Genomic DNA, 13,167 nt, shown 5'->3' with positions numbered 1-13,167 from the left:
TTCTATATGTATTTCTTATATATATATATATATATATATATATATATATATATATATATATATATTGTATATATACTATTTTATTATTAATATGATATATTTATGATACATAATTATTTTAATAGTCCTCATAATCTAATGGTTTAATGGCTTTAATAATGGTTTTACCACTATTTTAATGTTAACCACTCAGAATCAACAACTGAAAAACACATTGCCACACATTGCCATCTTTTCAAACTCTAATTTTGTTTTTACAAAATTGCTATTTTCATTTATCTACTACTGCACGTATTCACTTATTTTCTTCTTGTGTAACGTGCTCATGTATAAATAAATAAATCTACTAATGTGTTTAAATCAAAGGAATGGATGGTTTAATGGCAAGCCTGTGATGTAAAAAGAAAGTGAAGCCCCAGGCATAAAAACATTATTTACCTCCACTTTTTTTTTTGCAGGATCGATAAGCCATTAAAGGGTTCCTACAGCCTTAATAAGACATCCACTGAACTACACAGACCCTCTAGATGTATCTCACTGAAGCACTGTGTGTCTATTTTCATGCCTGTAAGCTCACAAAGCACTAATTTCAGCTCAGTGAATTGGATGATGGGATAGATTCAACATCAAAAGAGTCAAACAATTTGCTTGTAGGTCCATTTGTGTTTTTTGCACTGCATTGGCCAAGTGGTGACCTTAGATTGGATTTGGGTCCTAGCACCTCTTGACAGTAAATGCAGAAAGGAGTCTTTAAGCAAAGTCATTTTTCCTTTAGCCTTTTGATTTGACCATCATGACCCTAAGTGGTGTGCCTGAGCAAATAGAGACATACTGAATCATTTCAAGTTGCATCTTCATTTTCTACAAATTGTGACTCCATTATCAATGTCAATGTTATGTGCTCTTAATATACATAACTCATGAACTACTCTTTTACACTTTTAGGTTTATTTTCTAAATGGGTAATAATGGATTAAACAAAACATTAAACAACATCTCTCTCTCTACTAAAATGCAAAGATAATGGTATGGTGGTAGTTGACCCTTGCACCCCAAGTAGGTTTAAGACTTTGAACAACAAAAAAATAAAGTTATGTTGTTATGTGCTCTTAATATACATAACTCATGAACTACTCTTTTACACTTTTAGGTTTATTTTCTAAATGGGTAATAATGGATTAAACAAAACATTAAACAACATCTCTCTCTCGCTCTCTCTACTAAAATGCAAAGATAATGGTATGGTGGTAGTTGACCCTTGCACCCCAATCAGGTTTAAGACTTTGAACAACAAAAAAATAAAGTTAATATTAATTTCAAAATAAAAGCCTATTAAACTGTGGCATCACTGTTTAATTGCTAGTTCTCTATTACCCAGCCATTACACCTCATGCTGTTGTGTTACAGTACACCACCTTCTTGAAACTCCATGCAGCACTGAAATAGACATCTAGATTTCCTTCTTCCTTAGTGCCTCTGAAATATGCATTTTTGCCAGGGCATAAAAACAGTTCTTATTTCCTGAACAACAAAAAAATAAAGTTAATATTAATTTCAAAATAAAAGCCTATTAAACTGTGGCATCACTGTTTAATTGCTAGTTCTCTATTACCCAGCCATTACACCTCATGCTGTTGTGTTACAGTACACCACCTTCTTGAAACTCCATGCAGCACTGAAATAGACATCTAGATTTCCTTCTTCCTTAGTGCCTCTGAAATATGCATTTTTGCCAGGGCATAAAAACAGTTCTTATTTCCTCTCCCTTTTGAAAAACACCATTGTCTAAATGTTTCTTGAAATGTTATATTAATTACCTAGCAGTTCCTAATAATGTTATTATTGGCTATTGTTTCATTCTGAGTAGAGCTACGTTTATCACTTCTCCAGTAATGTTATCATCATCATCATAATCACGATAACCGTTACTGTTTTGTTATTGTTCCTATTATGGTTGTTGTTAATTTTTTTTAAATAAAATTTCAAAACCACATATTTCCTATACCTTGTGTTGCCGTATTTGTGGTACAATAATTGATCGCATTTTATGCAATTCAACTTATGACTTTTATTTTGATAGAAAATTGAAGCCTGAACTACACAGACGTTGGTCCGTCGCGTGTGTTTTTTTCTGGAACACAGAAGTTGTCAGTAAGTTCTTCCACTGTTCTTCATTCTTGTAAACAGGCTCTGACATTTTCCACTGACTAGCTGTGAAGTATTAACGTGCGCTTACACTTGAACTGCGTCTTTTTATTTTTATGTTTACAGTCATTCATTAGACTTACTGCTGCACTGTGTTACCTTTACGCTCGTCACGTGACACGCTTGCTACACATAATGAAACATAACTAAATTACCGTCGCATAATGCATGACATATCTATATGCTTCGGGATTAATCGTACACTCCTGAATGTTCATCACCTACAATTACCCATCAGCAGGCTATCAGGTTATTTGCTGCAAACGAGAACTGCTTTATAAACTCAATGCATGCAGGTTTTGTTAAACTGGGATATAAACATTGCCTTTCGAGCTGTTCATTTGTGACTTTAAAAGGGTAAATGTGTTATCTTTTATAGCATTTCATTTAAGTTATGAACCTTGCGTTTTTATGCTTTTTTTCTACACGTTTAGGTTCTTATTGAAGACAATGGGCCGTTTGGATGGGAAAGTGATAGTCCTTTCTGCAGCAGCACAAGGCATTGGAAAAGCTTCTGCTATAGTAACCATTCATTTTACATCCATTTCGAAGATTTCACGTCCTCCTTACAACTCCATAAGTTTGCTGCGGCTTATTGACAGCTCTGCATGCCACTTTGATGAGTATAATAAATGGATTTACTCTGAGGGTTTACAATTGCTATGTGTTTTCCTGTTGAATAAAAGCTTGTCATGCAAGGGCTGTCAACATGACATTTTAAGAATGTCAGAATTCTTGGGACACAGTGACGCTATGAAGAATGTTGAAACCAGCTTGAGGGTAGAATGTTTCTAGTCTTTGCAACCTATTTCCTATATTTACGACCATTTTTAATATGAAAATGCTATAATAAATCATTAAGGGGTGAATCATAGAGTGTCTCAGATCGTTTAGGCAAATTCTCTAGAAGTCAACAGCACGTTATCAGCAGAGCGCTGGAGGTGGTTAAGATGCACACCTGCTAGGGGAATACATTTCAATATCAAGTGAATATTCAAATGAGTATTAAATGAGAAAAACTACAGATTGAGGAAACACTGTAGCCCTGAGCCAGTTGGCAGATCACATGGTGGGAACAAATGTAATTTAACAAATTGTCATCAAATGAAATCTCACCAGTGGAGTGTTATTGAAGGTCTAGATATGGTAGGATTTTATATCGGCCCAGGCTGCTGTGTGCACTAACCCTGCTCAATTTGAGCTATAAAATATCTGTTAATCAGGAGAAATGGATTTGATGAAAATTTTGCATTACATTTGTCCATCTTATTGTGAAAAGCTTGAATCAGATTCAGATGTTGAGAAAGTTAACAGACATCTTGTGAGTCAATAGTAAGTAGTCATGTTAATCATGCATGTTGTTGTTTACTGACTTTAACTGTAGTATCATCCTAACTGTAACAGGCTTTTGCCAAGGAAGGTGCCCAAGTCACTGCTACAGATATCAACGGGGAGAAACTTAAAGAGCTGGATGGCATTCCAGGTAACTCATTGACTGGCTGTGTATTGCCACCTAGTGGGAATATGTGAAACCAAAACTTTTCTAAACTTGATACATTTTCTTTCAGGATTCTTTCATTAATTTGAAATAGAAATTTGTTGTAACTTTATACATGTCTTTACTGTCACTGTTGAATTATGGTAGTGTTTACAAAGTCATTTGGAATGTTTTTGTTTGTTTGATTTAATTCAGTTGTTATTACCCGAACTGCCTAAAGAACTCCCAAATCCTAACTTTAGTGATGGACATCTGGTCCATGTGTGTGCTTTTTAATTTGCTCAAGCATTGTCTTTGAGCATGTTTATATCAGAAGTTTTCCACAAAAAGGGATTTCAAAGGCTGGTGGGCTTTTTTATCCCCCCTTTTCATACTGCTCTGCTTTGCCACATAATCCCATTATGTTGGAAACAAATTGCTTTAGTTCAAAGGTTCTTCTCTTCTCAGGCTTCTGTATGCTCTTCTGATTCCTGGAAAGTTCTTTCATTCCCTTTTTTTTTTTTTAGGGATCAAAACCAAAGTTGTTGATGTTACCAAGAAAGACCAAGTGGAGGCCCTGGCCAAGGACTTTGACTATGTGGATGTGCTCTTCAATGTTGCTGGGTTTGTATTTCTCCTTTAAAGCAGCGTATATTTTTAGTTAACTTTTAAAGCCATATAGAGACACAAAAATAGAATGTTATACAGAGTTTCTGTTTGTAACCTATCCTGCCTAATTTTACCTTTCAGAAATTGCATTTCAGGAATGATGCAAAAGCATGACTTTATTTCATTTTTGAGGGAACTGTTCATTTAACGTGCATGCTCTCTCTCTCTCATTCTTCTTTCTTTGACAGATTTGTCCATCATGGCTCAGTACTGGAGTGTGAGGAATCAGATTGGGACTTCACTATGAACGTGAATGTCCGTAGCATGTACCTGATGATCAAGGCCTTCCTGCCTAAGGTCATCTTGTCCTTCTCTTGTCTAGGATTATCCCAGAACACCTCATGTTACCTCTTCTTTTTCCCATTATCCCTGGAAAAGACCTTTGTGTTTAAAGATTATGTTTTCATCCCCGTCTTGTTTGTTCTTTGGGTTAAGAGCACAAAACAGATGCCTACCATGCAGTTTACTACTTAATCCCTGTGACGGCATAAATGTACTCAAATGCTTGCTCAGACGTTGTTGATGTTTGGTTAATTTTAATGAAATATAAATGTCAGTCAAATTAGTATGATTTTTATACATCACTGTGTGAAAACTAGCTCAACGTTCAAAAGTTTGGGTCGCTAAGATTTTTTTATGTTTTTGAAAGAAGTTTCTTAATGGCTGCATTTATTTGATCAAAAATACAGTAAAACAGTAATACTGTCAATTATTATTATTACAATTAGTGTAACCGTGTTGTGTTTTAATGCATTTTAAAATGTAGTTTATTCCTGTGATGGCAAAGCTGAATTTTTAATATGCTGATTTGGTGCTCAAGTAAAATGTCTATTATTATTATCAATGTTGAAAACATAATTTTTTTTTCAAGATTCTTTGATGAATGGAAAGTACGGAAGAACATTTATTTGAGATGAAAATATTTTGTAACATTATAAATGTCTTTACTATCACTGTTGATCAATTTGATGCACCCTTGCTGATAAAGAATTTCTTTAAAAAAAAACGGCAACAAAAAACTTACTGAACTTTTAAACAATACTGTACATCTGGTGATATTATCAACATGGGATTTATGACAACTACACGAATGCGATAATCCTGCTGTCTGATTTGAAGTGCATTACTTTAACCAACCAGCCCATTTAAACTGATTTCCCCTTATCTCCATATAGATGCTGGCTCGTAAATCTGGTAATATCATCAATATGGCATCTGTGGCATCTAGTATCAAAGGTAGTAATTATTTTCTGTTGCAACCTATTTGCATGGGCTGCTGTAATACATCATGTTGTATATCAAGATTTGGCCCTTTGCTCTTAATCACATGTGATGACTGACATTGTTCCATGTAGCTCTTGGCATATTACCTTACTCCCATTATCTCCAGTTTGGCTGATGGTGAAATTGGATAAATGCCAGGTCAGGTGAACTTTGCCCTCTCCTAATTGCTTATCCTTAATTGCATGTCCAGGAGTTGTGAACAGATGTGTCTACAGCACATCTAAAGCTGCCATCATTGGACTGACCAAATCAGTGGCAGCTGATTTCCTGGAACAAGGAATCCGCTGCAATTGTATATGCCCTGGTATGCTACTTTATTGATTTTTTTTCCTATATTAACTTAAATACCTTTAACATACAAAAACGTCCCTGTACCTAATGATTATATGAGTCATTTTGCTTCTTTTGACCTTTACAGGAACTGTAGATACGCCATCATTACGACAGAGAATTCAGGACAGACCTGATCCAGAGCAGGTACTGCTTCCATTACCAAGACATTGCACTGTACAGCCAAGAAACACAGTATTCTGAAGCTGTTTGCATTCTACAAATGCAAAACTCTTTTAGATCTCTCAGGGAAGATAACTAATAACCAACTGAAACACAGCCAGAGATGTTTCACACATGAAACATGGCAGCGACTTCTTATCAAATAACTTTTGATGATGGTATACTTTGGCAATTATAGAGAAGCTTTGGCTTCTCTGAGTGAAAGTTAATGAGGCTTGAAGTTTATATTTTACACAATGTTTAGTCATACAGCAAAGCAAAACTAAAAAAAAATTCTGTTGTAATATATTTTAAAATGTAATTTATTCCTGTGATGAAAATCTGAATTTCCAAAAGCCATTACTCCAATTTTCAGAGTCATATGATCACATGATATAATCTATATGTTGAAATAGTATTTTTGCTGCTTAATATCTGTAAACACCATAATACACTAGCATTCAAAAGTTTTCAATAAGGAAAATAAAAAAAGAACAGTAAAGACATTTTGTTACGGAGTATGAGAACCGTAAATGTATTAGAATTATTATAAATGTAAAAAAGATTGTACTGTAAAAATTGTAAAACCATTTTCCACCATGAATCTAAATTCTGTGATCCAGTGGTCAGCAGAATAACATGACACATCTGCTTTTTAAAACCTGAGAATGGCTGTGTATGAACATTTACAATGCTTCTGTGAAAATATGTTTTTTCCGTTAGCATATTATCGAAAGCCCTATCGAACAATAGATTTTTTTCGTATGAGTACAATTGTTTTTTATACAAACACTAACCAATGTTTTTTTTCCAACAGTGATTACTAATCCTATAAACACACAGTTCAGTGTCATTCTCCCTGTCATAGTGTTTTTGTCTTTTATCTGTCAGGCTTTTAAAGACTTTATGGCCAGACAGAAGTCTGGTAGATTGTGCACTGCAGAAGAAGTGGCACATCTGTGTGTGTACTTGGCCTCAGATGAGGTGAGCCTTCAAGCATTGTATTTTTTTTTCTGTATAATTTAAGACACACCATGTGCTAATGAAAAGCGGTGTTGCCATTTGAACAGTTCACTTGGATTAAAAATGTAGTTGGATGTTTAAAAATAATCATAGGATTTTTATTCCTGCAGTCTGCCTACGTAACAGGAACTGAAGCCATCATTGATGGAGGATGGAGACTCTGAGGATGTTTTGTTACATTTATTAAATAACCTTTAACATGCATGCAGTTTGACTTCCAGAGAAACATAGTCACTGATTTTCTTTATCTTTAAAACGTTAATGCTGCTATGGTGCTGTTGATTGTACTGAATATGAATTGAATCATTCTTGGCCACTGATGTAAAAAATTGTGGATGCCAAGCTCACTTATTGCACAACATGTCATCCAATCTTCAGCTTTGTTTTAAAGATAAATTGCTTGGTTTAAATAATTGTAAGATGCCAAATGTAATCAAATTAGTTTTTTTTTAATTAGACAAATTTCCAATTCATGAATAAAGGTTGAGAATCAATGTTTTTAAACTGAAACCTTGCATCAAACCAATTAGTAATTTAAAACAATTAGCTATGAAACTCGGATGAGACCGGAAGCCTCGCACATAAAATTTACAAATATTTTAAAATGTAGTTTATTCCTGTGATGGCAAAGCTGAATTTTTAATATGCTGATTTGGTGCTCAAGTAAAATTTCTATTATTATTATCAATGTTGAAAACATAATTTTTTTTTCAAGATTCTTTGATGAATGGAAAGTACGGAAGAACATTTATTTGAGATGAAAATCTTTTGTAACATTATAAATGTCTTTACTATCACTGTTGATCAATTTGATGCACCCTTGCTGATAAAGAATTTCTTAAAAAAAAAACAGGTTGAGAATCAATGTTTTTAAACTGAAACCTTGCATCAAACCAATTAGTAATTTAAAACAATTAGCTATGAAACTCGGATGAGACCGGAAGCCTCGCACATAAAATTTACAAATAGCCGCTCCCGATCTTAGGGGAAAAATAAGGTTGTGGCTAGAAGGGATACAGCAAAAACCGGAAGCTAACAATAATTTCTACCTATTAGATTGTGTTTTATTAACGTCTACACCTACCCCAACCCTAAACCTACCCCTTACAATAGTGCAAAAATAGTAATTATTGTTGTACATTGTGAGAAAATTACGCTATATTGATGTGTGCATGCCCAGTAGTTTTTGCTGTATGCCATCTAGCCTTAACCATAGGCCTTAACCAAACAAATAAGGTGGATAAAGCATAAAACATTGTGGATTAGTGATGTGTTGTTCGCGAACAAGCTGGCTCTAAGAGCCGATTCTTTGTAGCGAATGAGAAGAGCCGACTCCCATCGGGGAGAGCCGAAACTTCAGCCGGAGCCTTCTATTTTAGCCCAATTTAACAATTGTGAATAGTTTGTGTGTTGGTAAGCAATTTTTTAATTGAGTGTTTTCATAAAAGCCTTATTTTTTGCATTTTTTCGTTACAAAAAAAATAAGAAGAAAATACACATGCGGCTAATCACATGGGAGGACAGACTAGGGTCATACCATTATGTGAAAGAAGAAATGGGGACACGCTCCGAAGATAGCGAGTGTAGTGGTACAGGCCAGGGACAGAGAGAGACGGGGTATCCGGATTTAAAGGGGTCATGATGTTGCTAAAAAGAACATTATTTGGTGTAATGAAATGTGTTTATGCGGTTTAAGGTTAAAAAAACAAATTTTCCACATACTGTACATTGTTTCTCTTCGATGCACCGCCTTTCTGAAACGCGTTGATTTTTACAAAGCTCATCGGTCTGAAAAGCGAGGTGTGCTCTGATTGGCCAGCTATCCAGTGCATTGGGATTGGCCGAATACCTCAAGCGTGTGATGGAAATGTTATGCCCCTTGCCATATTGTGAGGCCGGGTCCCGGCCGGAGCGACGAGACAAAAAAATTTAAAACCCATTATAAACGAGGCATTTGTAGCATCCAGTGGGGGACATAATTATGGATTATAGTGACTTATACTGTCTTTTTACGCGTTGCATTGCATCGCGCCGCATAAACATAAAACCATGTCTGCATTTGTGATTGGAGAAATTACTAACTACAAACGCTACTCTACACTGCTCAAAACTCACGTTTGAATCGTCAGTGGCAAATTCTTTAAATATAAAAACGTACTTACAGACTGTGAGTCAGAACAGCTGGCATTGTAGTCCACTCTTCCCGGATCAGGAAACAGTCCTCCATAAAATGCGCTGCACACATCTGAATATTTGGGTTGAACTGCTCTGGAACAGGGTTGTAAATACAACTTAACCACTGATTTCTATTTGTGTCCTCTTTTGGAAGACCAAACAAAGTAGTTTCGCTTTCATAATGAAACAGCGTCACACACGGCGGGCTAGAGTGAGCGGAGGCCGGTGGGTTTGAGAACTGCGCGGCGGGTTTGCGGCAACCACATGTGACGACCCCTGGCTGGACTCCGCTTCGTCCACGGTGAAAGTCGATCCGGCGATCTACAGCGTGAAGTTGATGTATTTCCTCAGCGACCAGCACGGATCAGCTCCAGGCATGACGAAGCGGATATCATCTTATTTTGGAAGGCCAAACAAAGTATTTCGCTTTTCACAATGAAACACACAGTGCCTTCATGACATGGCGGCAACAACAATACTACAGCGAGAATAAAAGTTACACCTTCTTTCTTTGCGTGAACATTTGGGCGGCGTTATGCAAACCTTCCCACATCGTGATGTAGACATGTGGGGGTATGTTAGAACGAGCCGTTTTAGGAGGGTGTGGTTGACTCTTAAATTTTATAAAGAATATCTCTTTGGATTTGAGACTTTAGTCTTTGCAACTTTACAGATCTTCTTTAGAGAAGAGAAAGGAAAAATTGAAATCGCATCATATGACCCCTTTAAACGCAAGCGCGTTGGTTAAGGTAATGGTAGGAAGACACTGCATTGTTGCAACATCGGTCCCCTCAGAGAGAGTCTTCTCAAAAACAGGACAAATAATCACAGAGAGGAGAAATCGCATGAGCCCATCCAAGCTGAGGCGTCTGATATTTCTGAATGTCAACCTGCGCTAAAGACTAAAGTGTCTTTAATGTTAATACTTTAATGTTAAGACTTTTGCCTTTATTTATTTGTTTGCTGTGGTTCTGTGTTCAATTAAAATTTTATTAAAATGTTAAATAATAGTATCTGTATTTTTTTGGTAACGAAAAAAAATGCATACAAATAAATAAAGCTTTTATGAAAACACTGAATAAAAAAATGCTTACCAATACACAAACCATTCACAATTGCTAAATTGGGCTAAAATAGAAGGCTCAGAGTGATACTAAATAAAGAGCCATTTGGGAGCCGGAAGAGCCGAGCCGAATCTTTGAAAAGAGCCGAACTTCCCATCACTATTGTGGATGTCTCATGATTATGGAATCATGATAAACACAAGTCTCTTGCGGACGTCTTGTGATTGGTCAGTTGCTGGTAGCTCTAGCCAATCACTCCACAGGAGGTGGGACTTGACAGAAGAGGGGTTGGGAAAATAGCACAGCTTGGACCGGATTGGACCATTTTATTATTAGGGCTGGACGTACCGCTAAAACGATCTTCCAGCCAGTGTTGCCAAGTCCGCGGCTTTCACGCGGAATTGGGCTACTCTAACACCGTTGCCGCGGGTTGTTTTTCATGTCCGCGTGTTGAAGCGACTCCAATAACATGATATTTATCCCCTGGAATGCGAATAGGGGAACCCCGCCAAAAAACGTGTACTTTATCCCCCGGAACGCGATTTTTAACTGGGGACCCCCTCGAAACGCAATTGGGATATTTTTGAGTAGCGATTGGGCGGGTTTTCTAGTGAAAACCTGGCAACCCTGCTTCCAGCCGTCACTTCCGGATTCCTCTACCGGGTAAAAGATTAGCCGTTTAAATCTGTCAGCGCATTCTGGGATCAAGCACGTGTATTTCCAGTATTTTTTTTTTTTTTTTTGTATGTGTAGACCTTAGCACATGTCGGTCAGTCACTTGCAGATGGTCAAATTTACAGATATTTCCGCATGAGATATGATTTGGCAGGTTTGAAGCCATGATTGTTTTATTATTTCATGTCAGGTAATTGATATATTATAAAAATGATAATCATCACAGAGAAAAGGCAAAGTCTTAATCACAAAAAAAAAACAAACAAAAAAAGATACCAGGACAATCGTCACGAAGCAAGGAAGGAAATCAATCTTTTACTATAGACGATGCTGTAAATAAAAATACCTGGACTAAGAACACTGTGATGTCAGTAATGTGATTCAGTGAGTGATTTACTACAGCCTTATAAACAGAGACCATATGCCACGCGCTCTTCAGTCTGATAAAGCACCATAAGGCCCAGGCGTCGCGTTTAGTCCTGTCACAATCCGATTAACCTGTTAAATAAACCAGTCGGTTTCTTTTCTAGTACTCGTGTTATTTCCACTTTGAAGTTCATCGATAGGCAGACTCTGTAATCGCGATATTAACACATATGGAGTGTTGATGGACTGGAGCCGCTCATAAACACGTGCGATGGCTAGTAGAAGACTCGAGCTTGGATAGAGCAGAACTACAGTGCCATGGAGGATGCCCAGTCCAGAGATCATTCAGCGCACTCCACTTACTCACAGAGGACTGAGGATGCAGCCTCTGCCTTGGGAAATCATGCTGAAGTAGGTTATTAGTGAGAATTCCCCACTTTATGCTGGGTTTGTCTATATTAAATTATTTCAATATTGATTCTATATAATGGGATTATTGCCTTTATCCATGTTATAGTATGTAACTAAAATGATCTCAAGCTTGATCTCAAGCCTTAATGGACAATATAAAAGGTTCAACACTTTATAATAACCTTAATTTATAAATTAACAAACATTTCGATTCTTTATAGTTCAGTAGTTCATCTACATTCAGATATGTAAAAGAAAATACGTTCTTTAAAGGGGTCATATGATGCGATTAAAATTTTTCCTTTCTCTTTGGAGTGTTACAAGCTCTTGGTGCATAAAGAAGATCTGTAAAGTTGCAAAGAGTAAAGTCTCAAATCCAAAGAGATATTCTTTATAAAAGTTAAGAGTCAGCCACGCCTACCTAAAACGGCTCGTTCTAACACACCCCCACATGTCTACCTCACTATGTGGGAAGGTTTGCATAAAGCCGCCCAAATGTTTACGCAAAGAAAGAAGGCGTAACTTTTATTCTCAGTGTAGTATTTTTGCCGCTGCCGCCATGTCGTGAAGATGCTGTGTGCTTCGTTGTGAAAGCGAAACTACTTTGTTTGGTCTTCTAAAAGAGGACGATATCCTCTTCGTCATGCCTAGAGCTGATCTGTGCTGGTCACTGAGGGAATACATCAACTTAGTGCTGTGGATCGCCGAATCGGCTTTCACCGTGGACGAAGCGGAGTCCAGCCCGGGGTCGTCACATGTGGTTGCCGCTCCTTCGTCGAATCCGCCGGCTGCGCCGTTCTCAACCCCGCCACCTCAGCTCATGCTAGGCCGCAGTGTTTTTCGTTGTGAAAGCGAAACTACTTTGTTTGGTCTTCCAAAAGAGGACACGACTACAAATCAGTGGTTAAGTTGTATTTACAACACTGTTCCAGAACAATTTAACCCAAATATCCAGATGTGTGCAGCACATTTTTTGGAGGACTGTTTCCTGATCCTGGTAGAGTAGACTACAATGCCGGCTGTTCTGACTCACAGCCTGTAAGTACATTTTCATTTAAAGAATTTGCTACTGATGATTCAAACATGAGTTTTGAGCAGTGTAGAGTAGCACTTGTTGTTTGTCATTTCTTCGATCTTAAATACAGACAGGGTTTTATGTTTACGCGGCGCGATGCGACGCGTAAAAAGACAGTTTAAGTCATTATAATCAGTAATTATGTCCCCACTGGATGCAACAAATGCCTCGTTTGTAATGGGTTTTCATGTTTTTGTCTCATCGCTCCGGCCGGACACGGCATCACAGTATGGTGAGGGGCGTAACATTTC

General features: G+C 37.1%; 1 protein-coding gene across 2 annotated transcripts; it reads left to right on the top strand.

The window, feature by feature from the left end:
• Positions 1-1,870: 1,870 nt before the first annotated feature.
• Positions 1,871-7,674, top strand: LOC107556803 (3-hydroxybutyrate dehydrogenase 2). 2 transcript variants are annotated; one of them, XM_016240012.1, is made up of 11 exons: positions 1,871-1,889; positions 2,081-2,151; positions 2,640-2,727; positions 3,610-3,688; positions 4,210-4,306; positions 4,540-4,648; positions 5,527-5,587; positions 5,826-5,939; positions 6,054-6,112; positions 7,019-7,111; positions 7,261-7,662. In XM_016240012.1, exons 3-11 carry the CDS (start codon positions 2,656-2,658, stop codon positions 7,312-7,314), a joined length of 738 nt encoding a protein of 245 aa, XP_016095498.1. In that variant the 5' UTR covers positions 1,871-1,889; positions 2,081-2,151; positions 2,640-2,655; the 3' UTR covers positions 7,315-7,662. The 2 variants fall into 2 exon arrangements, with proteins under 2 accessions (XP_016095498.1, XP_016095497.1); XM_016240011.1 differs by lacking the exons at positions 1,871-1,889; positions 2,081-2,151 and adding an exon at positions 2,197-2,562 and having other exon boundaries at positions 7,261-7,674.
• Positions 7,675-13,167: the final 5,493 nt, after the last annotated feature.

This window comes from Sinocyclocheilus grahami, unplaced genomic scaffold (genome assembly GCF_001515645.1).
Source record: "Sinocyclocheilus grahami isolate Dianchi unplaced genomic scaffold, SAMN03320097.WGS_v1.1 scaffold579.1, whole genome shotgun sequence".
NCBI classification, from domain to species: domain Eukaryota; kingdom Metazoa; phylum Chordata; class Actinopteri; order Cypriniformes; family Cyprinidae; genus Sinocyclocheilus; species Sinocyclocheilus grahami.
This window is presented reverse-complemented; position numbering and strand designations above follow the sequence as displayed.

What these genes read in the sequence shown, in the direction of transcription:
- LOC107556803 (XM_016240011.1), top strand. Translation starts at nt 2,492, where the DNA reads ATGCATGCAGGTTTTGTTAAACTGGGATATAAACATTGCCTTTCGAGC. An exon ending in TTGGAAAAGCTTCTGCTATA is followed by an intron (nt 2,728 to 3,609) that starts GTAACCATTCAT and finishes TAACTGTAACAG; the next exon opens with GCTTTTGCCAAGGAAGGTGC. An exon ending in TGTGGCATCTAGTATCAAAG is followed by an intron (nt 5,588 to 5,825) that starts GTAGTAATTATT and finishes TTGCATGTCCAG; the next exon opens with GAGTTGTGAACAGATGTGTC.